This window comes from Arachis hypogaea, chromosome 16 (assembly GCF_003086295.3).
Source record: "Arachis hypogaea cultivar Tifrunner chromosome 16, arahy.Tifrunner.gnm2.J5K5, whole genome shotgun sequence".
Lineage (NCBI taxonomy): Eukaryota > Viridiplantae > Streptophyta > Magnoliopsida > Fabales > Fabaceae > Arachis > Arachis hypogaea.
The window spans coordinates 9,133,864-9,161,217 of record NC_092051.1 but is presented as its reverse complement, the minus strand read 5'-3'; the positions used below and the strand labels follow the sequence as shown (position 1 = coordinate 9,161,217).

The following is a 27,354-nucleotide window of genomic DNA, read 5'->3' as shown; positions in this document are numbered from 1 at the left end:
CAAAATAATTATCAAAAGGAAAAAGCCACTAATAATATATTTGTAAATAAATAATGAGCGTATATATCCAAAATATAATGTAGAAAAAGAGGAGGTACGTAGTAGGAGTGCAACATTGAAGACATGAGGTCCCAAAGAGCCCTGTATTGAATTATTTATGGAATTTTGTCTCTATTTGTAAACACTTGATTTCAATAATTGATTAACAAGTATGTAACAAATAAAGTCTAAAATCTCTGGTTCTTTATTCACAAATCATTTTCAAACTCTTTTTAAGTTTTAACCCTCTTACGCCATATACTCCTCTCTTTATCTTCGTCTCCGTCTAACTACTACTCTGCATACGTATCCGTAGACAAAAAAAAAAAAAAAACCGTATAAAAATTTCTCTAATTTAATTTTAAGAATATTTTATAAGCTCCGTTCTTTAACCCTTGAGCCGCCCAGAATAGCCACCCAAATTGCGATCTCTCTCTTCTCTCTCTCTCTCTCGTCAAAAAATATCTACGGAAACACCAACACAAAAACTTGCTATAATCTCCAACAACACCAGCCATCATGCCCCTCCATTCATCAGTATTCCCATAAACACCACCAACCTTACCTTCTCCGATCATCAACCCTAAAGAAAGCAGCAAAAGAAAGCTAAGCATGTCTTCTACACTTGAGGAATCTCTAAGATCTCTATCGTTGGATTACCTCAACCTGCTCATCAACGGTCAGGCCTTCAGCGACGTCACCTTCAGCGTGGAGGGCCGTCTAGTACACGCGCACCGCTGTATCCTGGCGGCAAGAAGTCTATTCTTCAGGAAATTCTTCTGCGGGCCCGATCCTCCTTCGCCCTCTGGCCTGGATCCTCCAGGACAGAGGATGAACTCGGGGTCGGGCTGCAGAACCCCTACAGGGGTAATACCCGTGAACTCCGTGGGGTACGAGGTGTTCCTGCTCATGCTGCAGTTTCTGTACAGCGGGCAGGTATCCATCGTCCCCCAGAAGCACGAGCCACGGCCCAATTGCGGCGAGAGGGGCTGCTGGCACACGCATTGCTCCTCCGCCGTCGATCTTGCTCTAGACACACTCGCCGCCGCTAGATACTTCGGCGTTGAGCAGCTCGCATTGCTAACTCAGGTGTTCTTTTAATTTCTTGGTAGCTGCTACTGCTACTACTATTCACTCACTATCATAATTCACAACCGCTACTACCACTGTTGTTTTTCCTTTTTCTTTTATTGTGTGATTAGTGTGACCAGTCGTATGTTTCTGTGTGTCTTGGGAATTTGGACAAATTACTGTAACCGGCCTAGTCTAGTCTCGTTTTTGGGAACTGCGAACAGCTTCTATTTATTTTCTATTAAAAATATAATTATTTTTATTTTGAAAAAAAAAAAGGGGATTTTGGAGTGGTTTGTTTCTTGTTTTGGGCAATTGTAGTGCGGTGGATGGTGATGGCGAGTGGTGTGGAGTGGGAAGTTGGGAGTTCCAAAATTGTGCTGTGAATCAAATTCCACGAGAGAGGAGTAGAAAGCTGTTGGTTCTATTTCTATGATTTCATGAGACAAACACGATTAATAGTGCTGAATCAATGAGTGCCTCTACTCTCTCTACTCTTCACTTTGTTCCTTCAATTCTAGCTTTCCTCTTAACTCTTCAATCAACCTATTTCTTTCTTCTTTTCTTTCATTTCATGTTGTATCTACACCTTTTTGGTTCTCTTTTCTCGATTTGGCGTTCCTATCAGCTATCACCATACACAACACACACATACCAGTTTTCTAAATTTAGATGCTTCCACTCGGGTCTTGTCTCCCATTAACATTCACTTTCCCCATTTGTGTTCCCAAATCCAAAAAAGTAAAGGGAAGAAGAACAACACCTCATTCTTATCACTTATCATAATCATCATCTTCTACTCTTTCGTTTCAATTCTCTGACTTGCCTTACATGGAAGTCTATGTCCACCGGTTATGTCTGCTTTTTTTTTTTAAATTTAATTTAATTTCCAACTTATCCAAATTATGTGTCTACTTAGCTTATATAATTTATTTCATATTCTATTTTAATTATTTCACTGTGATGAATGATATAGAAATAGTAAGACATAATTATTGATGTACAAACACTATTTGAACTCATGTTGTTTACCTTACTTGTATTGAACAACAGAAACAACTAGCGAGCATGGTGGAGAAAGCTTCCATTGAAGATGTGATGAAGGTCTTGGTAGCTTCAAGAAAGCAAGACATGCACCAACTGTGGACTACATGCTCCCACCTTGTAGCCAAGTCCGGTCTCCCACCGGAGGTTCTCGCCAAGCACCTCCCCATCGACATCGTCGCCAAAATCGAAGACCTCCGTCTAAAATCCTCCCTCGTCCGCCGTACCGCCGCCTTCCTCCCCCACCACCACCACCCGGACCTCTCGGCCGCGGCAGACCTCGAGGACCAAAAGATCCGCCGGATGAGACGAGCGCTCGACTCATCCGACGTGGAGCTCGTAAAGCTAATGGTAATGGGAGAAGGGCTCAATCTCGACGACGCATTGGCTTTGCATTACGCCGTCGAGAATTGTAGCCGCGAAGTGGTGAAAGCCCTGCTGGAACTCGGGGCAGCCGATGTCAACTACCCTGCAGGTCCAGCAGGAAAAACACCGCTTCATATCGCGGCGGAAATGGTTTCGCCCGATATGGTGGCGGTCCTGCTGGACCACCACGCTGACCCAAACGTCAGAACCATCGACAACGTGACGCCATTGGACACACTAAGAACCCTAACCTCTGATTTTCTGTTCAAAGGCGCAGTCCCTGGCCTGACTCACATTGAACCAAACAAATTAAGGCTGTGTTTGGAGCTTGTTCAATCGGCGGCACTTGTTTTGTCTCGTGAAGAAGGTAACGCCAATAACAACAATGTTGCTTCTTCTACAACGCAACATCATCATCATATTTATCCTCCTTCCATGAACGAAGATCATCATAGCAGTTCAAGCAGTGGCGGCAACAATAACAATAACACCAACGTTAACTTGGATTCCAGGTTGGTGTATCTTAACCTTGGTGCCACCTTAGGTGGTGGTGGTGGTGGCGGCGCCTCCGGTCAAATGAGTTCAAGGTTGGATGGTGATGATGATAACCGTCATGGTGAAGCAGCAATGTACCATCACCACCACCACCATCATCACCATTCTCATCATGACTTCTAGAAGCTCTCTTTCTCTACCTAGCTATAGCTATATAGGTGCAGTAATTTATTTTTCTTCTTCTTCATTATATAAATTAATTACTGATTTTATTTATAATTTTAGTGGTTTGATTTTTAATTTAGTGTTTTAATTCTAATTGAATTGCCATGGAAAAAAATGGGGGAAATTAAAAGGAACGGAAGATCGATGAGAGACGACTTTGTTTCTTGCTGTGTCAGATGGAATAGACTAGTAATAGTATTTACTAATTAGTTAGTTAATTAATTAATTAATTCATCTTTGAAGTGTGGTTTCACGGGGTAATTATGTTTTGATTTATTTAATTGTATATTTGGTTTGAAGGAAAGAGGGGGCATGGAAGAGACGCAGGTCAATCTTTTCAAACCTCTCTTGATGTGTCAACTCCTCCTTAATTTGTTGTATTCACTCATCCGCAGCTAATTTCACGGCATATTAAATTAGATAGTTTCATCATCATCATCATCATCACTTTCTATAATCCCAATACATTTCTTCTTCTTCCACTCTTGGAGAATTCAACTTCCTTATTGGGATTTTCAATTTCTTAATTACTCTAAAGTACTATGTTTTCTACATTTTTTCATAATTTTTACTATTAGTAAATAGGAATAGTAATAGTAATACTATGTTACTCTTACTACTATGTAAATTAAGTTTTAAAATCAATTATAAATTAAACAATGTTTTCCAACAGTTCCTAGTTAGACCATGCTGCAAAAATTAAAATAGTACTATTTGTTTGCTCACCTTTTTCACGTAATTTACTGGGTTATTAATATATGGGTTACATTCAATGTATGTATTTTCGAAAATGAATCATCTTAATTTATTTTAAAGTAATATTGTCAATTTGATTTTTTTTTATTGTATCATGTTTCTGATATATTTTATTTTATTTCATTTTTGCAATATAAAGTGACGCTTAATATATTGTGTACTTTTCCTTCTAACGTTATGTAGAGGATTAATTGGCTATTTGCATTGAGATTTATTATTTAAAATAAAAAAAAAACCATGTGAATGTGGATAAATTGATTGGTTGTCTTGCATGAATGCAACAACGAGTGTGACCACACATGTGAAGTTAAAAAATTGGCACCATCATCTTCCATGTAATCCTCTTCCTGTCCCCCTTGCTTTTTTTTTTTTTTTTTGACCTCTTCAGACCAACAAAACAAAACAAAAGCTAAATTATTAATACTAACTTATAGCTAAAACTCTAATATTTTTAATCATTAATCATTCTTGTCTAAATTCATCGGATGTTGGTTAGAGAAGATTCTTGTATATTACTCACTAATAATTTCCTCCTATCTGTGGTCTTAATTAGCTGCGGCTGCATGTTACTTAATAACAATAAAAAAATACTATTTTTATGCTAAAATCAAACATTAAAAATTAATTATTATATATTTTTATATAAATATATATAATCTAATTTATTTTTAATATATATTTTATATTTTAATATATATTTTACATTAGTATTAATTTTAGTAGTTGTATTTTATATTTTGCATGGTTAGTAATAATAATAATAATAACCCATTTGAGAAATCCCCCCTATTTATAATTGGAATAGTCAAAACATATCAAGACCTATGTATATAATGGTGGAAACTCAGGTACCGTCGACTTTACGTGAAGTTGATAGCTAAGAGTCGTTAGATGGTCTGACTAATTTGACTAAATTTTCATTTAACGGCTTTCAGCTATCAATTTCACGTGAAGTCGACTACACCTAAGTTTCTATCATATATAATTTATGCATTCCATAACCTTACAAATTACATAACACATCCAGTTTTATTTTTCTTAATTATAAACGAACTGTCTGGCTATATGTAGTAAAAATGGTTCTTAAAATACTTATTTTTTTATTATGCATTTAGTATTGGGTTAATACTTAACATAGTTTCTAAAAAAATCAGGTATGCTTCAATTTATTCTCTCAAAAATAGGTAGGACTTGTTTTAGTTTTGTCCCTAAAAAACAAGTGTAAATTACATTATTTTTTTTCTGTTATTTCCTCTATCTAGCACATAGATTAAACTTAGAATAAATAATTTATAGTATCAGAATTTTTATAAAGAAAAATTTGATGATTTAACTGCGAGCTTGTACCTCTCCGCAAAAATACTTTGCCTTCTCTTCCAAAAGATACACCATATTAAATGCTATATATATAGCTTTTAAGTTCCTACTACTCCCTCTATGTTTCGTTCTATTATCGTTGGTCAAATTTATACAAGTTATCTTCTTTGCAAATTTCTTCCACTATGTATGAACCCAGTCATATTTTCGTGCAACGTACACTAATAAATGACTTGTACAACCCTCTAGCAATTAATAATAAAACGTTTTGTATTTTATTTGTAGGAAAAGTAATACTAGAAAAATAATAATTAAAATTTATTTTATTTAACTTAATATTTATAATTACATACTTATTATATCTAATATTATATATTTATTCTAACGATAATTAATGAATACAAAATATGATAACTTTAGACTAATTTAAATTAATTTCTATTGGTTTTCAAATTTTTTTTTTTAAGAATATGTATAGATAGAGAGATGTTCATAAATAATTAATTGCCTTATCATTACATGTACTTTTCTAACCAAGAAAATGATGAAATTCAGCAAGATAAACAGGTGCATGTATCATGCAATATAATTATAATCAAGATAATAATAGTTAATTACATTATCGTTGATGCAAATATATCTTAAAAACATATATTAATTTTATTAGATTATCTTAGTAACATGGTACACTAAATTTATGTTGGTACAGACAATAACATTGTTCTTCTAACCAAAACCAAGTTGGGCCTATTTAGCATTAAATTTGTTTCTCATATAAACAGTACTCTTAATAAGGAGTTAACTATTCATTCATAAATGTAGTGTGCCATTCCTATATCTCAGTTTCTACAGTAATAATAAGTAGTGAATGAGCCCAAGTGTGAGATGCAAAATGTAAAGAAATTAACCCCATTTCATATGTATTGTGTAATAATTTTGAACAACACTTTTATACTGTGTGTGATGAATTCATTCTAAGATATGCATGTCTTTTTCACCCTTTTATTTTATTTATACATATAGTACATTGTAATAATGTCCAGTGTGTCTATACAAATTGTGAACTGCACCTGGCCTCTCTCTGTATATATATATATACACATTTGTTCTTGTGTACTTGATTGGAAACTTGACCCTTTTTTCTTTGAGAGGGACTTCATATATACTATCCCCTTATTCAACCAAGTCATGATTCACTTTAACCATCTACATCTCTTTAGGGTGCATTTGATGTAGGGTTTCATTTTTAGTATTATATTTTCAAAATTTGAAGAAGAGTTTGGAACAATGATTAAGTTATTTTTGTGACTTTAATGTTATGAGTTCAAGTGGTGCAATTTGTTACTGGTTAAGTTACTTTCTTTACACTATTTGGGTGCAGCCATTTTTTTTATTTTTTATTTTTATTTCGTAAAGAAAAGAGAGAAAATATGAGATGAAATAAAAAGAATTATTAGTTTTATTTTTTTTCTTTTCACTTTTTAAAATTCTAAAAATAAAAAATACTGAAATTCAAACAGAAAATTAAAACGTAAAGTAAATTCATCCTTAACTTGCTAGGTTGCATAATTAGCATTACTATTGATTCGTATCCAAACCGTGTGGAACTGATGTTATATCTTGAAACTACTAGGTCAAAGATAAATACCAAACGCAAATAATCTATATGAACACAACATACTAAGAGGAATGCTAGGGGGCCAGCAACTTTTGTGATTTTAGCCATCAAATAGTCATCAATGATGATTTTAATGGTGTGAGATTGGTGTGAGAATTCATCCAATGGCTTACTTTCCTTTGCTGGTTACATGCTGGCCAGAATTTAACAAAGTTGCTGGCCCCTAGACTTTTCCTTAAAATAGAGCTCTTCAAATTTAAGTTTTATAATTTTGAGCTGACTTAAGTATCGGAGTCCTTTTTGTAAGTTTTCCAAATTGTTCGGATAAAAGAGAAACTCGTGGTGCTGCACATAGGAGGCGGACGTTGCTAGTGCTCTTCCCTCTGCGGACGACATATACCTCGGAGTTCAGTTCCAGACCGGAACAACTATATTTGAATTTCATTTTCTTTTTTGGTATGCATAATATTAGATAATTACTCAATGACCTAAAATCATATTGACTTACTTTTATTTATCATTAATGTAAATACAATTCAAATAGTGGCTCCATGTTGTATTCAATAAAATATAAGTTGATTTAATTTCATGGTGGATCTTTGGTTTAGCGACAAGTTGTTGTGGATGGTTACCCAAAGTAGAAGCACACAAGTTGAAAGCATATAATCACAATGTCTTGAAATACAAAGTATCATATACATCCTCTCTTTTTTTTCCAACTCGGCAAAGCAAAATATGTGGTTTTGGCACTTCCACAACATCTCTTTTTAAACAATAATCTTTTGGTAGAAAAATATTTGGACATTTTAATTTTAATTGGGATCATCAATCTATTCATGAATGTTGACGTGTAAATGCAACCAAATGCCATGGTGGTGCATAATTCTAATTCTCATTGGTAATATATTATTATCGTGTTAGCATTAGCCTTGCCCTAAATTGGTGGTGTATATGGAAGTTACTTTTCCTTTTCGATCCTACCCATATATTTATGTATCTTGAAGAAATTTAGCTTATTTTATTCATTGATGGGTTTTTTCTAGGGCACATCATTAGGAAAATGATGTATCTATATAAAGCCACTTACAATGTTATTATTGCATGGTTTAAAATGGAAGTTACAATTTATATGTGTGTTTCATTTTCACATACATTATTCTTATAATATTTTAAAATAAGGTGAAAACTCAGGTGCAGTCGACTTCACATGAAGTTGATAACTGAAAACTGTTAGATAATTTGACTGATTTAACTAAATTTTCATTTAACAGCTCTCAACTATTAACTTCACATAAAGCCGACTGTACCTAAATTTTCACCTTGAAATAAATGTGTATCAAGTTTTCTTCTTGTATCATTATCTCGGTTTCTAAAAGTGAAATAATGATGATGAGGTAGAAGCTTGTAGGGGCCGGGGCATATATATAATATTATATATCATTTTGTAATTATAAAGATTATATTACTTGAATAACCATTAACTAACACATGCACATGGCCACACATATGTATATATAATTGTTATGCATTCATGTAACAATAATAATAGAGAAATTATTTATTTTAATTTCATAAATGATCAAATTTGTTTTTGTTATTATCACTCAAATTTTAAGGAAATAAATTTTAAAAATAAATAATAATTTATTCATTGAGTGATGTTATGTTACTTAAATTTTTTTTTTTTGTCTCATTTTAAAATTAAACAGATATACTAGTATTGTTCTTTAATTTATGAATGGGGAGCGGATCTTCCTATACACAAACAACTTTTTGAACCAATTAGGAATTATTTTTGCATAGTACTTTATTGATTAAGCAATTTGCATCTAGACTTGCACTTGGAGATAAGATTTTACAGAAATGGTAATGGTGTTATATGGAGAAAGACAATTTCATGTTTTTAGTTAGGGATTGATGGAATATTGATCCATGCGTGCGGGAAAAAGAAGGGCCATTGTGAGTGTGACTCAATTATTGTAATGTGTCTGTTTCTCAAAAACGAAATGTTATATAGGAGGATTGAGTTTGTTTAGTTTAAGTTCTTTGATATGACTATTCATGTGAATGTAGGATTGAAATTAAAAAAATTTTGAATGATCATATAATTATTTTAAAACTTCATATAATTTTAATTTTAACCTTCATATAAGAACCATTTTTAAGTGTTCCGAGAGTAAATTAGTACTTTTGTTGTGATAAATTAATTATGTTTTACATCAACATTATAGATCTATCGTCTACTATTATTTTGAATTTAGATTTTAAAACATGAATAAAATAGAAATTAACTTCAAATTGACAACATAAAGAAGACAAAGTAAAAACGTTCATTTGCTTTTAGGTAAAACAAAATATTTTTTCTAAAAACTTATATATACTTATTTAAACGAACCAATGAATTAACCGCTAAATTATTTTAAGTTTTTTTTTTTATATTTTTTACGATATTTTTCAGCTCTGCAGGTTAAGAGTTTGTTGCTGATCAATGGGTTTCTGCATACACAAAGAAGATTTAAATTTTTAACGTTTACTTAAACAGATTAGTGAACTAACTACTAAACTAACCCTAATTTGGTTAAATTATTGTTTTCATATATTTCACTTTTTTTAATCAATTACGTTTAGTTTATTTGGGCCCAACTCAAAGGATGGTGTAGATCTGGATCATTTGAAAAGAATCTGAGTCCAACCAAATCGAGTCCAAGTCCAAATAAAAAGACGAACCTCAAATTGACAAAAAAAAAATAATAAATAAAATAAGAAGTTTGAATAAAGTTTGTTGGAGTTGGTTTTATGCAAACGTGTGCTTATTAGATTTTCCCTAATCCCTATAGATGATGTTACATCATCCTAATCCAAAAATCCATTCAATTCCATAACACACTTGTACCAATTAAATCTAAACACCATGCCTCAACTATTAATCTTAATTTCCCCACATAGAAACTAATTAATCACTCTTAGTCTTCGGATTTATAAAGAATATATTCCCACACACGCTTTGATAATATTGTTATATTTAAAATATTATATTGACACTAAAAATCATCTAATTTGTTGTCACGAATAAACTTTATATTATTCTTGCAACATGGTCTTCATTGTTTTTTTTTTTTCTTAATACCCTCCGAACTAAGGAAAGGATCCAAATACAAAGAATAAAAGAATAAAGCTTTGTGTAGTTAAGTTAAAATCTTTGTTGGCTATCAATTTAATATCAACAACAATATGCTTCCACACTTCGTTTATAACACAAGGAATCAAGAAAGATGTGGAAAAGTTTGAATAGAAAAGCTCAAAGGGGGTAAGACTTAAAATTGGCATTTAAAAATTTAATAAAGTGGAAAGAATAATAACCCATCAAAAGTAACTATAAATAATTTGTACTGTGCGGGTGGCCAATTTACTTGTTCGTTTAAACAAGTGTAGATGATTTAAATTTTATTTTGTGCATGTAATAACTAATTAGTTAATAATAAATTTTTAAATAGAATTTAAATCTACGACGAATTAATTTTTAATATATCAAATAAAAAAATATCGTGAATAATAAAAAAAAAAAATTGATCAAAGGTAAGTTCATAAGAAGCCGTGTGGATGGATTAGCAATAACCGACCTTCCCAAAAAAAGGATAAAGGCATATCCTTAAGCCAACTATGAAATTTCAAACATAGTGTCAGAAAATTATTATTTTAACTGTCAGGTAATAAGTGTGATGTTATCTTATGATATATATATACACAGAGACAAAGTAGAAGATCAACATTACAGTATATATATCATAGGTTATACAGACACATATATTCTCTTTCTTTAACAGAACAAAGTTCAATAAGGTATTTTACATCGACAATTGCTTATTGAGAATCTAAAACTGTTGGATTTTTTCATTCATCAAGATGCAGAAGCCAGAGACACAGGGAAACCAAGCTCCTCCACCACCAGGTTCATCTCTCTTTTTCTTTTTTTTTTCTTTTCAAACAAAACCTATTTGATTATTTGAACACCCTGATAACAAAAATCATTTTTTTGCATGATTTTCAGGATACCCAACTGATCAGGATCCTCCCACCAAGAAAGGGTTTATGTCTAGGACTAAGAAGAAAGGAGAGAGGGGCTTCATTGAGGGATGGTAAGCATTAAGTAAATTAAATCATTGTTTTTCTTTTTGTTATAGTCCTCCTCCTCCCTAACTATAATAAAATTTCTAGTTTAAGATATGTAATGAAATTGAAAAAAAAAATTAAAATGGTTAATTTCTGATGCAACTGTTATGATTGATGCAGCCTCTTTGCTCTGTGCTGCTGCTGGATCTGCGAGATGTGTTGCTGAGCTAATGAAATTCATAAAGGATTGTACAATATTTGCATATTATTGATATTAGCAACGATTGCATAAGTTTGAGAATTTTATTTTTAGTAGCTTTAACATGCATACGTTTGTTTTGTGTCTCTACTTTGTAATTTTATCCCTGTTATAACTAGTTAGTTTATATTCAGCTTTTAGTGTACTTGCTACTTACCGCATTATTGCTGTGTTACCAATAAAATTACATTTTTCGAATTTTTACTATTTTATTTTATTTTTCCATTGGATATTTTTTTTCTTTATATTGATGTTGTCCTCTTATCCATATTTTTGCCACTTGGAGTAAGAAGAGATCGAAATATACTAGAGACTTGAATGTGGACATAAAAATGCCATACATAATTTGAGAATGCAGTATGTTCACTAAAGACACATAGAATACTAACCACTTCTAACAACTTATAATTTGATGGATGAATTGTCTCTCATTAGAAGTTCATGCTAATGCTGTTTAATCTGCAGATCCGGATGTAAAATGTATGATTGTAATATAAAAGTCTCTTAAAAGATGGCTTAAGAAAGTGAATTTTACATATCCAGCTAGTCTAAAATTTTCAACATGATACCATGATAAAAATAATGCACGAAATAAAAACGAAACTTTATAAACTGATTTGTGAGGTTGGTAGCTTATTTTCCTCAAAAGGGGCTAGCTAAAAGCAATGTCTTTCAGCTTGTAGGTAATCGGTGTTGTCATATTTTAAAGATCTTTAGGCTTTAGAAACATGCTTATAAAGATCTAATTTTGAGGATAAGGCATAGTAATGAACTAATGATTCAAACAAAGGCCCAAACCTAATGTGTGTGCTCCAGGTATTTATATAAACTCAAATAATTATACCTAAAAGTGGAAGTAATTGATTCTAGTATATCAACCTGACCAAAGCACTAGTGAATCATCATCATCCAACAACACACATTTTGTACTTTGGTGTATTAATAATTTAATATACTGTAAGTTTCTATTCATATGCAGAACATATAGTCATATTAGAGTTTGACACAGCAAATACCCAAAATCACATTTAAGTAAAAACTACATGAGCACAAAATCACCAGAGCTACGCTGTACAAAGTTTGATGATTAAGCAATAACCATGCCAGGTTTGAAACCCTTCCCTTCCATATCTTGGTTTCTTGAAGTCCAAACTCGCAAGCAAGCCCTAAGACACATAGTCCCTTCCTGCCCATCTCTCCTCATACTTGCCGAATGAAAAGCTGGCAGAAGGAATCCCGGTGAGTTGAAAAGGATCAGGCTCAATGCCGTAATCTGTGAGCGGTCTATGCTCCAGAACATCATCGTGGCTCTTTACAAACTCCGGAATCTCAATCTCTCCTTTCTTAATATCATCCCAAAGATATTGAAGCCGGCTTACATACTTGATCTTCCAATACAATCTGAACAGAACCAAAATATATTCATCAGGTTTCATAGCATGTGTTTTTCAACGTTAAGAAACAAATAAATGGCTTACCCTCCACTCAAGAAAAACCGGCCAAATGTAGCAATGAGTATCCTAGAACGAAGCCCGGGGTGGATAAAATACACGGTTTGAAGCCTATCCTTAAAATCAGCAGGAAGTTCTTCGTAAATCCACCTCAAGATGGTTATGCCAGGGGAGTTGTCCTCCTGTTGAACACTGCTATTCATGTATACAACACAGAAGGGCCCTTCTTGCATCTCGCTGCAAATTTTGTGGAGAACATACCTCTTCAGTCTCTCTGGGTTCACAACAGTGGCTGCATATAATTTTAGAGCAGGAGTCTCACTTAACTGCCATATTAATCAAATAATACAGAAACCGGTTCTCTATCTTAAGAATTTCATATTAAGTTGTTTGGAGCTAGTTGGGAAGACTGAGATTCATAAATGGTGATTGAAAAGATATTTCAAGTGAAACTCAACTACACAGGATAAACAAGAGGTGCTTGTGTTGAAATTTATGCCAAAAAGATTAGATGTTTAAACTTGGTAAAGTAATGGAATTTAATCTAACAAGGTCATGAAACATTCCACGATAATCATTCAAAATTAACAGCTAAAGTTAAGTAATTTAATTTCAACGTTGCCTGAATTTCATTTAGTTCATCACAGTGAATGAATACTGTTTCAGCTGTTAATAAAAACCCTAAAAAGATGCAAAATCAAACAGAGAGAGAGAGAGAGCACGCACCAGGGTAGTACTTGCCGACGATACGGAGGATGGGATGTCCGTTCTTGTCGGAGCCCTGACGGCGGAGAAACTGCAACATATCGAGATCGAAGAAGTCTTCGTCGGGGGAGAGGTATTGAGAACAATCGTCCCAGCTGTCCTCTTCTTCTTCTTCTTCATGGTCTTTATGGGATAAGAAGGGTCTGGCGTCAACGGCGAGATCCGACGCCAGAACCACCACCGAGAAATCGTCGCCAGGCATCGCAGCCTTCGTGGGATTGGAGTGTTTGTTGAAGGTTTTGATATGATTTCAATGGACCAAACTGAGTCCGTATAAAATTACACTTTTATCCTCGTAATTTCTCCTCACTACTACTAATGTCATTACAAAAAGATTAAATTAATTATTTTTTTTTATAGATAACGGGACATTAAGCCCAAAAAAAAAAAATTAGATAAAAATTATTTCGAGGGTTACCTGTAAAATAATGCTTAAGTTAGCAAGGGTTTTAAGTAGGTTTTTAATATATTAGAACGTGAATATATTTGAAGATTATCAGTGTATTTATAGTAGAATTGATAACTATCTTTTTAGAGTAGTTCCACCTTTATTGTTAATTATCTCGAGAGTTTGTTGAGATCTATATTTAGGTGAAGATAGAAATAGTAGGAGAGATTCAAAAAGATAGTTAGTTATTTAGGATAAGTAGGGGTGAAAACAGGCCAGGTTTTGCTCTTAACAGGCCTGGCTTATATGTAATTGATTGGCCTGAACCTACCCTGCATCCTGCTATAAAGTACTAAGCATAGCCTGTTATTTAGTCTGGCCTGGCCTGAAGCCTGTTAAAAGGCCTGTTAATTTTTTTTACAAAAATAAAAATATTATTTTTAAAAAATATTTTTTAATAAACATAATATATATAAAATGTTATATTTAATATTTATAAGAATTTTTAAATTTTAAAGTATTTAAAATATACAAAATTATTTATAATTAAATATAGTAAATTTAAAATATCTCATTATTTTGTTAATAATAAAAAAATTATTTATATATATAATTATATATTAAAAGGCCCAGACAAGTCTGACAGGCCAGGCCAGACTAATTAGTAAGCTTGGGTCTAACCTATTAACATACTAAGACTTTTATAAGAGTCTGTGCCTATTTTATAACAAGCTAGGTCAGGCCAAACACAGGCTAGACTGCAGGCCTCTGGCAGGCCGCCTGACCTTTTTCCACCCCTAGGGATAAGTAAAGCTAAACTTTTTTGTCGTGTCCGACTTTTTAAGTTTTAAGAGGTGGGCTAAGTTTGGAGAGGCCATCCTTTTTTTCGATGGACCTTTTATTCTTGTTGAGTTTGACTTTATTTCTGGATCAAGATATAAATAAAAACTATCTTAAAAAATATATTTTTAATAAATCTCTTTCGTTTAGAAAACAACAAATAAATCACTTATCTTTTGTTAAAAACTAATTAAATCATTTTACCAAATTTAATTATAATAACCCTCAAACTTTTGCAAATGGATAACATATTGGTCTCTCTCATGTATAATTGTTAGAAACGGATTCGGTAATCAAATTGATTAAGCTATTAGATTATTTAGTTTCTTATTTAATTAGTAGGTCGTTGATTGATTCGGTCTTATTTAAATAAAAATATGAAATAGGAAAAAGTCTAAAATTAAAATTTGAAATTCATGTTTTCACTAATTTTTTTTCATTAATATTTTAACAATAATTAAGTCTCAAATTTAAAAAATAACTAATACAAAAATAAACATAAAATTAGTTAGTATTACTACAATAATATCTTCATTTGACACGTTAAAAATAATAATTTATAAACTATGTTCAATGAGATTACACACAATAGTATCTTAATTCTAAAAATAGTTATGTTTCGGATGGTGTTTATGATGAAGTCATCTTAAAATTTCATAAAAAAATTTTTCAATCAACTAAATAACTAACAGCAAAATTAATTAGAATCGTCACAATAGTAACAATTAATAATCAACAAAAAACCACTGCATATTCATGATCAGCATATACATATTCATAAACTGATTCAGCAATAAAAAAACCTTAGCATATTCAAAATTAGCAAAATCACTGCATATTCATATTCATAAATCAATTCAATATTTTTACCACGGTTATATTTTAATTAGCATCATAAATCAATCAACAGTAAAATTAATAGCAATAACACCAAGGAATCAACCACTAAAAACAATATATAGCATATAAAATATTAGAATAATTGAAAAAAAAATAAAATGGTTACCTGTTGTTGCTGTTGTTGCAAAGGCATAATCGATTCCGAAAGGTGGACGACGCACGACAGTGTGCAGGTAGCAATAACCACGGACGACGAGAGACGAGCAGCAACAACTACCTACAGAGACAGAAAAGAGGCGAAGAGAGATGTGGTGAGACGCGAGCAGGAAACAAAGTCGAGCAGAGAAGCGAGGAGGGACGACGAGATGGAGGCTAAGCGATGAAACAAGTAGGAAGCAGAACTTTTTGTTTTTGATATTAGAGTGGCAATGGTGTTTTTTTGAAATGTGGATTGTTAGGGCGTTATTCTCAAATGTGGAATCGTTTAATTAGAGAAGTAGAAATCAGACCGTCTAATTTGTTAGAGGTACAGAAATTGGACCATCCGATTTGTAGAAGTACAGAAATCGGACCGGCAAATTTGTGTTAAAAAATTAAAAAAATTTGAGGTAAAAAAATCGGACCCTCCAATTTGTGTACTTTTCACAATTTAAAAAAAATACCAAAATTACAATATTAGGGTATATCACTCCTTTTATTTTCATATAAAAAAAAGCTATAGGAAGCACAGCTTGAGCAGACGTGGAGGCGAAAGACGCATGAACAACAGAACTCAAGTGGAGAAAAGAGGCCAGATGCAAACACACGACGCAGGGGATCCGACTAGAGGCGCGGTAAAAAGCATGTAGTGACGGTGAATCGAGATGAGCTGCCAGCTCTACTTCTATATCGGGTGTGTGACGTTAGAGACTATAAAGAGCTGGAGTTGGGTTGGGGTTCCAGATTCAGCTAGTTTTTTTTTCCTAAACTAAAATTTCAAAACAACACCGTTTGGAGTAGAAAGAAAAAAAAATACTGAAACTGGTCCAAATTTTTCAAATCTACTACCAATTCACCAGTTTTTGAAAAGTTTGTCTGAATTAAACAGATTCTCATATGTTTTATTTATGGGAATGTCTTCGGTGGGAAAAGTATAATCAAGACCTTGATGGACCAGATAAAAAGATGCCAATTCAATGGCCAGGATTTCATCCGTACAGAAGTTCTTGAAAATTATTTTTTTGACCCAAAACTTGATGAAATTGCAGACCGGTTCAGCTTGGTCTGGTTCGATTTCAGTTATAAAACCCGATTTTTACGTTTTTTGGACAAAATGGGCCACCTTTTTTTGTTCATTATAATCTTTAGAACGTGGGCTACCCTCTCTCTCCCCCCCCCCACCCAAAATATGTGTAAAACAAAACCCAGACCCCAAAAAACACCCATAATTGTGATCGACATTCTAATGGTCATCATTCTCAGTGCGGCGATGAAATGGAGACGAGATTTGGCGAGCTTTCGGTGCAACAGAAAGCCACTTAAGGAGAGTTCCATATGCTCAGCAAAGAAAGTCGTTGCCAATGTGAGGGTTCGAGGATGTATGAATGAATGGCGGAGGTGTCTGACGGTCTTCAACAGTGGCGACGGCACCTAGTGAATGTTGCAGATCTTCGAAGGATCCGAAAATGGGTATACGATGGGAGTTAGGAAACAGGATACAACCATTTTGAAGACACAACGACAGGATGATGCTACCATCACGCGAAATGGTGTTGCCAAGAAGAGGTCCATAAGACAGCGGTAATGGATGCGGAAAGGGAGATACAACCCCCGCATGGAGGAAGGGAATTTGGTTGGGGATGGTGGAGATGTTGGTTTCGAGTCGGGTTCTCGTAATGGGCCCAGAGCCCTCTTGAAAAAAAAAATCCAGATACGATTCCATATTTTGATAATATTACCAAAACTCTCCTCTACAACTAGTCTAGTAGCACGTCTACATGGACATGTATTTGGAAAAGGGTGTTGCAGATGGAAATAATTTTATATACAACCGCAACTGATTTTAAGATTAACGTTAATGTGGCACTTGGTGTAATGAGTAATATGAATGTCATCACAAACCCTCATGGACCTACTTACTGGAGCTGCTTGCGCTCAAGACCTCGTGGACACAGTTGCAGCTCCGACAGTGCTTAGTCTGGTCCCTACCCCTGATATTTTCGGTAACGTCTCTCAACTCTGTGTGTCCCATGGCAAGCGTTGTTTTCGGTCACGTTTTCGACTGCTTTATGACTGGAACCTCTCACATGCACAGGAATTTGTTTTGTTCGAGGACATAGACGACGTACAGCTGATGGACTACTTCCGCGGGACATGGCTACCAAGGCCGGACTCCCTGAAATATGTAGGCATTAATATAGTGCACAAAGAAAAAAAAGTATAAAAAAAATGAAACAAAAAACAAAAGAAAATATAAAATTTTTTACTGTTATTACTCATCCCTAGTTGAAATGCTAACTCCTGCCCCCATTCCAGATATATGTCCAGATGAAGGACGTTATCCAATCACAAAGGAGGATCACTATTACCTTATGGCCGTGGATGTCTCTAGTCGCTGGATTTGGATATTCGATAGCTTCCCAATGATGGACACTCACATGGGAAGAAAGTATACGGTTAAATCCGTGGTACATAAAACTTCATCACGTTTTCCTGTGTAGTATTCATCGTCACCATAATATCCCGAGAACTCTAATACTCAGCTTGTGGTGTATGTGTGTTGGGATAGTCTAGTTTTCTAGCAGCGAAGTATTGCAATGGTGGGCCTGATATCTGCTATGATGACTTTGACCTAAGCTCTGGATATGCTTAGTAGTGACTGCCGCTAAAGGTCATTGACCCAGCATGATTTAGTCACACAAAAAATTTCGTGATTACCTTTGCCTCTGTTGGCTTAGGCCGCATCACGTTTAGTTTAAAAAATAGAAGAAAAAAAACCCACAACGGGACCTGTTTCTGGTCGGGCTGGTGGGGGGATCTTTTTTCGGGAAGGGTTTTGGCAATAGGGGAAGACTCATACCCCTTAAAAAAAGGAAAAAAAAATCATCATTTTCTCCCGTGTTATCTCCGTCCATTTTGCAGGCCAGGGTTTTGGACAGGATCTTCACCACCATGATCCCGGACATCGACGTCCTAGGAAAAAATCCCTCCCTATTTGAGTGGAATCCGGACTTCGTCCTGGGGTCCCGAATCAGAACAACTGGGATGAATTCATTTGTAAGGCATTAACCATAAGTTGATATAGTAATATTTTTGGGTATTGACAAAAAGTTACCTTTTCTGTTTTCAGTTGTGACCGCTGGAAAAAGCTACAAGGACAAGCTGCGGATGCTGTTGTGGCTTCAAATGGAGTAGTTGTTCACAACCAACCCTGTTCCATAGAGGAAGGTAGTAACTAATCTTTCGCCACGCTATTTGCATGTCAGAACGATTCCCGTTGTGTAAATATTTCTTACTAAATCGATCCATGATTATGATCTTTTCTCGTGTTGCAGAGCATAGACCAGTTATCCGACAAGATCCGAATTGACACTGTATTGGCCATTGTGAACAAACATTTCAATGAGCTCCGAGATGATATTAGGTAGCAGATTGAGGTGGATTGGAATAGCCGTAGGGCGATGGCCGCCGTGCTGCCATGACCCAGTTAATTTGTGCGCTTCGTTTTGAACAAGATGGGCTGTTCATGCCCCCTTTTGTCGAGGTAAGGGTATGCCGTCACTTTGAAGTGGTAATAAAGCATCGCTGAACAAGAATCCACTTCGATGTTATAGCTACTTGGCCAACCTTTTTAAATGTTTTTGATGTCTTGACAATGAACTAAACATTATTTTGTTGCATGCATATGACCCTGTTAATTTGTAAACTTTGTTTTGAACATGATGGGCTATTCATGCCCCCCTTTTGTCGAGGTAAGGGTCTGCCATCACTTTGAAGTGGTAACAAAGCATCACTGAACAAGACTCCACTTCGACGTTATAGCTAACCGGCCAACCTTTTTAATTTTTTTTGATGTCCTCACAATGAACTACTATGCATTTTGTTGCACGCATATGCACACTTCATACCATGAGCCGACCTTGTTGAAAATATAACGACCGTGATAGGGATGCTAAATTAGTGTGGGTTACCTTTTATTTTTTTATTCATGTGTCTGGCAATGGATTCCGTAATAAACATCACTAGTTTACTTGTCAAGGTGACTTCGTAGCCAATTTCACACAATTCAATTGTTTTGTTTTTTGACTGGGATACAACACCTCAACAAAACCCAAATGATGCCATAATCTTCAAACCGAACGACCTACGATGGTACAGAAAAAACAAAAAGGGTCATGCACTTACACGCCCATTTTTGTTTAGTGACCCCTGAATCCCCGCACGGCCTCGCACGAGAACGAAACAACCCGAAGACTTACGCACATTACACACTAACTGACGTCCCCAACCCCAATGTCCTCCCCTACCGTGCAATTGAATCCCGTAGTGTGCCACTTTAGAGGGGTTACACGACGATCGCATAGTGTGCCACAATACAGGTGTTAAACGCACTCGTTGGATAATGTAAAATGACCCAATACTGTGTAATGCCCGACAACATTCGGCATACATGGACGGAGATCACCGGTGTATATGAATGTCATCACAGACGCCATTTCGTGATCAACATCGAGCAACCAACTAACTCACAACCATATATGTTTGTAGTTTTTATAAAGCAACAATTTCTAGGGATAAGGCTTGCTTCGCAGTTGCTTAACCACTTGACTCGTTTTACATCAGCATAACGTTTTTAAGTATTCTAACACAACAACAACTAGTCTTTACAGCCCTAAACCCACACAGATAGGAGGCACACAGCACAAGCTGCGTTACCTATGTAGTTATGGTTTTTGTAAAATAATCCTACAGATACAGAACGAACCTCACAACTCATAACATATGCATACATCCAGCCGGATGTCAGGTCAACATGTGGAATACGCAGCAGCTAGGGCTGGGCAAAAAAAAATCCAAATCTTGGATTTTAAACCCAATTCAAACCAAACCATTTTAAAAAACCAGTTTTTTTTTTTTTTTTTAAAAATCCAAACCACATTGCATCAATTTTATGGTTTGGTTTTTTAATCCAAACCATTTAACAAACTTAAATTCAGATCCAGATCCAAATCCGAATTAGGATCCAAATTTGGAAAAACCCTAATTCGATGAACTAGTTCACAGTTCACACTACGCACAAATCAACTGTAGCGTCGCGCTTCTCCTTCAACTGTGGTGCCTTCTTCTTTGGCGCTTCTCCTTTCTCGTTTGCTGTTGTCATTCTTTGGTTTCACCGTCTCCGTCTCGCCGATTTACCGCCACAGGTGTGGGCTTTTTATTTGTCTCTGGTCATGATTCTTGCCATTAGGTCACAGCGTTTTACCTCTGCTCGTTCTTTTTCTAGAGGAATTTCAGGCTGTCGTGTCTGCTTTTGCAATTGATTGCATTGCAGATTTTGTTTTTGCACCCAGGAGCACAACAAAATTCGTGAAACTGAACCATAACAAGCAGTTCCAGCACAAGCAGAACAAGCAGTAGCCCCTGTTCTAGTTCTCTGCTTCCAGGTTTTGTCCATTTTCCTTTTTATTTTTATTAAGTTTGATTAATTTTAGTTAATTAGTTGATTTTGGTTAATTTGCTTAGTTAGATTAGTTGCTATTAGTTGATTATAAATGGTTAGGTTAGGATGATTTTGAATAGAATAACTAATTATCCAAATTTAGAAATAGAATAACTAATTATTCTCAAATCTCATTTAATATTCATAATTATCATACTATTATTATATTCTTGGTGCTAGCAAAGAATATAATAATATTCTATTTTGAATTAATATAATTATTTATTTGATCAAATCAAAATAATAATTAAATAATTCTATAGCAAAAATTAGAACACTCCTCAACGACCCGATAGTATGAAATAATATATTTTTACTAAGAACCTTAGAAGAACAAAGTATAATTCCTTCCATCTTTCCGGCTTTTGGTTAACTCTTAGAGTATGGTTTAATTGTCAAACTCTAACTTGTTACCATTATTATAATGAACTGTGAATGGCTTAAAAAACTCATTTCTTCATTCATTCAATCTCCTTGGCCAAGGTTTTATTCGTCTCAATCATTATAATCATAGAGTTCAAACTCTTTACCGAGAGTTGCCAGATTCCTTATTGACTAATCATTAATTCTACAAGTCTTTAAATCATACCCAATATTCATTCAACTAGCACCCTAGGGTATTAGGTGTCTGGAATCAAAATTTAATAAATACATTGTTAATTATTATGATAGTCGCAGGTCAAAGAAAACTCTATTACCATGTTCATTTTGAGAATATCCTATTGACAAATATGTGGTAATTATAACCATTAGGAATTCTCAAAGTGAGTCAGTTCAATGGTCATATCTCTATATGCATCATTTATATATATAATTTAATAAAAGAGATCTATTAATCTTCATCCAACGAAAACTATTATATATATTGATCTTTTCAGATTATAATGTCCTTTTAATAATCCTATGACTAAGAACAATTTAGATTAAATTATAAAAGATTTATCTCTCAATATTATGATCACTATCACAATGATAAATTTGTAAATTTAATCAAGGACTTTTTTATATTAACATTTTAATATAATAATAACAAATTATTTGACACATGATTGATTGGATTGTAGTTATACTACTTATTCCCAAAAATTTTCTTACTTGCACGAGAGCCAATCATGATAGATTGGATCTTGGGCATACTATTATCTCAATAATCTCCCACTTGCACTAGAGCTAATCAATCATGTGTATAATTTTTCAATGCACATTTGTGTTTATCAAAACTCTTTTGACCTTAAACACCTTATCTCTTGAGCATATGTGCTTGACCTTTTACAAAATATGCCTAGTACATAATAAATATCACATTTTCTCAAAACATGAAATCTCCCACTACAATAGTGCATAGTTTTATTTTAAGGACAATCTTTATTGAACATGATTATAAAAAAAATTTGGGTAAAGTAATAAATTGGTCCCCTAGGTTTGGGCGTAATTCTGTTTTGGTCCTTAAGGTTTAAAGTGTTCTATTTGAATCCAAAAAAGTTTCGTTTAGCATCAATTTAGTCCCACAGTGAGATCAAAATTAAATAATTAACAAAATGTCCTACATAACAACAGTACAAGAACAAAATCGATAATCTGGAGAACAAGTACAAGCTCCAGAGGCATAAAATCAACCATTGATACATCAATATATTTATTTATTATTTTTTTTATAATATAAATAAAATATTTTCTATAAAACTAAAGAAAATGATAAATAAATGTATTGATGCATCAATGGTTGATTTTGTGCCTCTGGAGCTTGTACTTGTTCTCCAGATTATCGATTTTGTTCTTGAACTGTTGTTATGTAGGACATTTTGTTAATTATTTAATTTTGACCTCACTGTAGGACTAAATTGATGCTAAATGAAACTTTTTTGGATTCAAATAGAATACTTTAAACCTTTAGGACCAAAACAGAATTACGCCCAAACCTAGAGGACCAATTTAGTACTTTACCCAAAAAAAATCTAAGTAACCATTAGATCTATCTTTATAGAATTGCATTATTATACAAATAGGTTACTTTTAAAAAAATTAGTTTAACGATCAAACATTTTATACTTTCAAAGTATATCCTCTATTTATTCACCTTATCTTCCTTTGGGAGGGAATTCCTTTTTCTTAAAAAAAGAGTTCAACCTCTTATCACAAACACTTTGTCTTAAGAAGGGTGATAGAAATAATACTCATTATTTCTGTAGAGTAACTAATAAATCTTATTTATCAGACTTACTTTCAATTCTATTGTTATGCAATCTCTTAACACATATAAGATATCTTCAAACTCTAATGTTCTTGAATTTTGGCTTATGTCCTTTCCCACATCTCATATGGATTTAAAATTGACTTAGTGAAAACTTTGTTAATTTAACCACGTTTCTAAAACGTAATCCAAATATTTAACGAAAGATTAGCAGCTGAATCAAATTACTTGTTTCTTAAACATAATGAAGTACATGAAGTACTAGTATTTGTACATTGAGAGAATCTCATTCTCTAGTCAATAGAATATCAATTAGATATTAGATATTTTACTTTAAGCTCTTATAATAAAAATACTCAATATCTTTATTATTAGTCAAACTAACATTTAAGAGCAATTTTGATTTGCATCCTCAATAATCATATTAAGGCCAATTATAAATTGTTTGTAATAAAATAAATCTCAAAAAATGCTTGCAAGAACAATTTTCGCAAAAGCCATTTACCTAATGGCATTTCAACTTCTAAAGTTGTTTAATTCAAAATATATTGCCCAATACTTCCACTAATTTAAATAAAATCTTTGATAGTCGTACTATCTTGCTTTGGGCATCATACATCTTCTCAAGATGTTTAATAATAAATAGTAGGTTGTCTTTGAAATTGGAACTCATGGTTGTCAAAACAACCCATGTTGCATTAAATTAAAGCAATATTCCAAATTCTTCACAACTTCTAACAATTCCATAACCAAATTTATTGGAAAATATTATTTCAATAGGATTGTCATCTCAATGATAACCTCTTAGAAAAACAATTTTAAATTGTAGCCAATACATTACTTTCAAGTATGCCACACAAAAATTGGCATATTTAAAAATTTTAAATATGAAAGTAAATTAAGAAATCTATATTTCTGTTAAAATTATTTAGAATCATAAATGATTACCTTGGTTGTCAAGTTGTTACTCATACCTATTCCAAATAAATATGATTAAATTGTATCACATACAATTATAATCCCAAATAATTATCTGATTGTCAGACAATTATTTAACTGAATTATATTTTATACTCTTAGATTGTCTAGATTCAAATATAAAATTAATTCTCCTTATACATCATCGTATGCATAAATAAATTCTATCTTTGAGTATAAGTTTTCTGGTTATCAAGTTGCTCCTTGTAAATAAGAGAATTTTTTTTGTTTTGGCAATCTCCTAAATTTTAGGATTCATCTCTATTATTAGAGAATTTTTATCAGTACTCATAGATTAAATTTTATACTCCCACGATGTCTAGATAAAAATATAAATTATATCCATAATACATTAAATGTATATACTAATTATAATCTTGAAAATAAAGCTCCTAGTTGTCAGACTGATCTTTATAATCAAAAACATTAAAAAAATTAATTTCTAAAATTATAGTGTCCAAAATGCAACAATCAAATCAAAATTTGATTTTTAATAGAGTAACGTTTAACCTTATAGAACTATCAAATCAAATTTGACATTCTCAATATATATACATTTATATATAAAAATAAATATTTTTATTCTTTTAAAATAACGTTTCAAAGTCACGATAAAAAAATCAAATAAAATTTGATTAAAATTATAACCATAAAATAATAATTTAATCACAATTAAATAATTAACATTAAAATAAATTAACTATTAATTTATTAAAAAATCATCTCAATAAAAATAATTGCATCATATGCTTAAAAAAATTGAATTAATCCTATTAATTCACAAACTTTTAGAAAATAGGAATAAAGATTTAAACACAAAAAGCCAAAGGCTTACCATGTTATTCATAACATGCAGCGGAAGTAATAAAATAATCCTACAAATCTATTTTGTGCTTAAACTTTATTCCAATAATAAACAATATATATATATATATATATATATATATATATATATATATATATATATATATATATATATATATATATATACCTGTGTGTACGCTAGTAAAAATCACTTTCTCCTTCGATGGTACGAAGGCGCTATACGTATCCACACCGAGACCAACTTTTGCTGTCAACTCCTTGACCAATGGACATCTGATCTAAATTGAGAAACCTCTTGTAACTCTTTACATGCCATAAAATTCTTCTCCAAGAATTAGGAGATAAAGGAATAAAACTCATATTTTTATTCTCTTCTATTTCCTGTACTCTTGGCACACATATATATAGTATGATATTTGTTATTGATTTTAAATTTGAATCTCAATTCAAATTTAAATCTTATCTTAAAATTCTAAATCTGAATCCTTCAAATTTATGAATCATATCATAACTCAATTTGAAACAGAATTAGTTAGAATTTCATCCAAATTTAGAAATAGAATAACTAATTATTCTCAAATCTCATTTAATATTCTCAATTATCATACTATTATTATATTATTAGTGCTAGCAAAGATAATAATAATATTCAAGTTTGAATTAATATAATTATTTATTTGATCAAATCAAAATAATAATTAAATAATTCTATAGCAAAGATTAAAACACTCGTTAGTGTGTGACTCATAGGTTCAATACTAAGCGGGTAGTAAATTAGTCATACTAAATTTACTAATCAAGGTTGGCGTCAAGCAACACTCCTCAACGACCTAATAGTATGAAGTAATATATTTTTATTAAGAACCTTAGAAGAACAAAGTATAGTTCCTTCCATCTTTTCGACTCTTGGTTAACCCTCAAACTCTAACTTGTTATCATTATTATAATGAACTGTGAATGACCTAAGAAACTCATTTCTTCCTTCATTCAATCTCCTTGCCCAATGTTTTATTCGTCTCAATCATTGTAATCATAGAGCTCAAACTCTTTACGGAGAGTTGACGGATTCTTTATTGACTAATCATTAATTCTACAAGTATTTAAATCATACCCAATATCCATTCAACTAGCACCCTAGGATATTAGGTGTCTGGAATCAAAGTATAATAAATACATTGTTAATTATTATGATAGTCGCAGGTTAAAGAAAACTCTATTACCATGTTCATCTTGGTAATATCCTATTTACAAATATGCGGTAATTATAACCATTAGGAATTCTCAAAGTGGGTCAGTTTAATGGTCATGTCTCTATATGCACCATCTATATATATAATTTAATAAAAGAGATCTATTAATCTTCATCCAATGAAGATCATTATATATATATATATATATATATATTGATCTTTTCGGATTATAATGTCCTTTTTAATAATCGTATGACCAAGAACAATTTAAATTAAATTATAAAAGATTTATCTCTCAATATTATGATCACTATCACAATGATAAATCTCTAAATTTAACCAAGGACTTTTTTATATTAACATTTTAATATAATAACAATAACAAATTATTTAACACATAATTAATTGGATTGTAGTTATACTACTTATTCCCAACAGTATTATATTAAGAAATTACGTATAATATTTTAAAAAGTTATCATATTTTTTTAATCGTGTAGTTTGCATTTTTTTTTTCCATTAACTTTTATTGCATATAAATACATAGTGATGCTAGCATTCTTTTTTCTTCTTTATTTCGTCTAAAGTAATTAAATGATGATAAATTATGCGAAAATAAATAATATTAACAATATTTATTAAAATTTAATTTAAAAAATAATCATAAAATTTTCAGTAAGAGATGTTATATGTGCTAATTTATTCCTTTGAGAAGAATTACTATTATTTAAAAAAAAATTAAATTCAATTTAGCATGAGAAGAAAGAAGAAAAATTCAAACAAGAGAACAACAATTTAACATATTTATGGTTTTAAAAAGTTCTCAATAAAAAAGGTTTTTTTTTTTTTTTTTACATTATGTTCATTTTCTAAAATTTACCATTTATA

At 32.5% G+C, this 27,354-nt stretch overlaps 2 protein-coding genes across 2 annotated transcripts; one reads left to right on the top strand and one right to left on the bottom strand.

The window, feature by feature from the left end:
• The first annotated feature begins 421 nt into the window (after nucleotides 1-421).
• LOC112756315 (BTB/POZ domain and ankyrin repeat-containing protein NBCL) lies at nucleotides 422-3,482 on the top strand. Its single transcript, XM_025804847.3, has 2 exons — nucleotides 422-1,128; nucleotides 2,164-3,482. The coding sequence occupies exons 1-2, from the start codon at nucleotides 652-654 to the stop codon at nucleotides 3,196-3,198; spliced, it is 1,512 nt and encodes a 503-aa protein (XP_025660632.1). The 5' UTR covers nucleotides 422-651; the 3' UTR covers nucleotides 3,199-3,482.
• An 8,726-nt stretch (nucleotides 3,483-12,208) lies between these two features.
• On the bottom strand, nucleotides 12,209-13,936 carry LOC112756313 (uncharacterized). Its single transcript, XM_025804846.2, has 3 exons — nucleotides 13,478-13,936; nucleotides 12,779-13,043; nucleotides 12,209-12,701 (listed from the first exon to the last, which is right to left on the bottom strand). Exons 1-3 carry the CDS (start codon nucleotides 13,716-13,718, stop codon nucleotides 12,467-12,469), a joined length of 741 nt encoding a protein of 246 aa, XP_025660631.1. The 5' UTR covers nucleotides 13,719-13,936; the 3' UTR covers nucleotides 12,209-12,466.
• Nucleotides 13,937-27,354: the final 13,418 nt, after the last annotated feature.

Coding starts and splice junctions, on each gene's coding strand:
- LOC112756315 (XM_025804847.3), top strand. CDS start 652: ATGTCTTCTACACTTGAGGAATCTCTAAGATCTCTATCGTTGGATTAC. Junction 1,129..2,163: donor AGCTCGCATTGCTAACTCAG/GTGTTCTTTTAA, acceptor ATTGAACAACAG/AAACAACTAGCGAGCATGGT.
- LOC112756313 (XM_025804846.2), bottom strand. CDS start 13,718: ATGCCTGGCGACGATTTCTCGGTGGTGGTTCTGGCGTCGGATCTCGCC. Junction 13,044..13,477: donor CGTCGGCAAGTACTACCCTG/GTGCGTGCTCTC, acceptor AATTATATGCAG/CCACTGTTGTGAACCCAGAG. Junction 12,702..12,778: donor CGGTTTTTCTTGAGTGGAGG/GTAAGCCATTTA, acceptor GGTTCTGTTCAG/ATTGTATTGGAAGATCAAGT.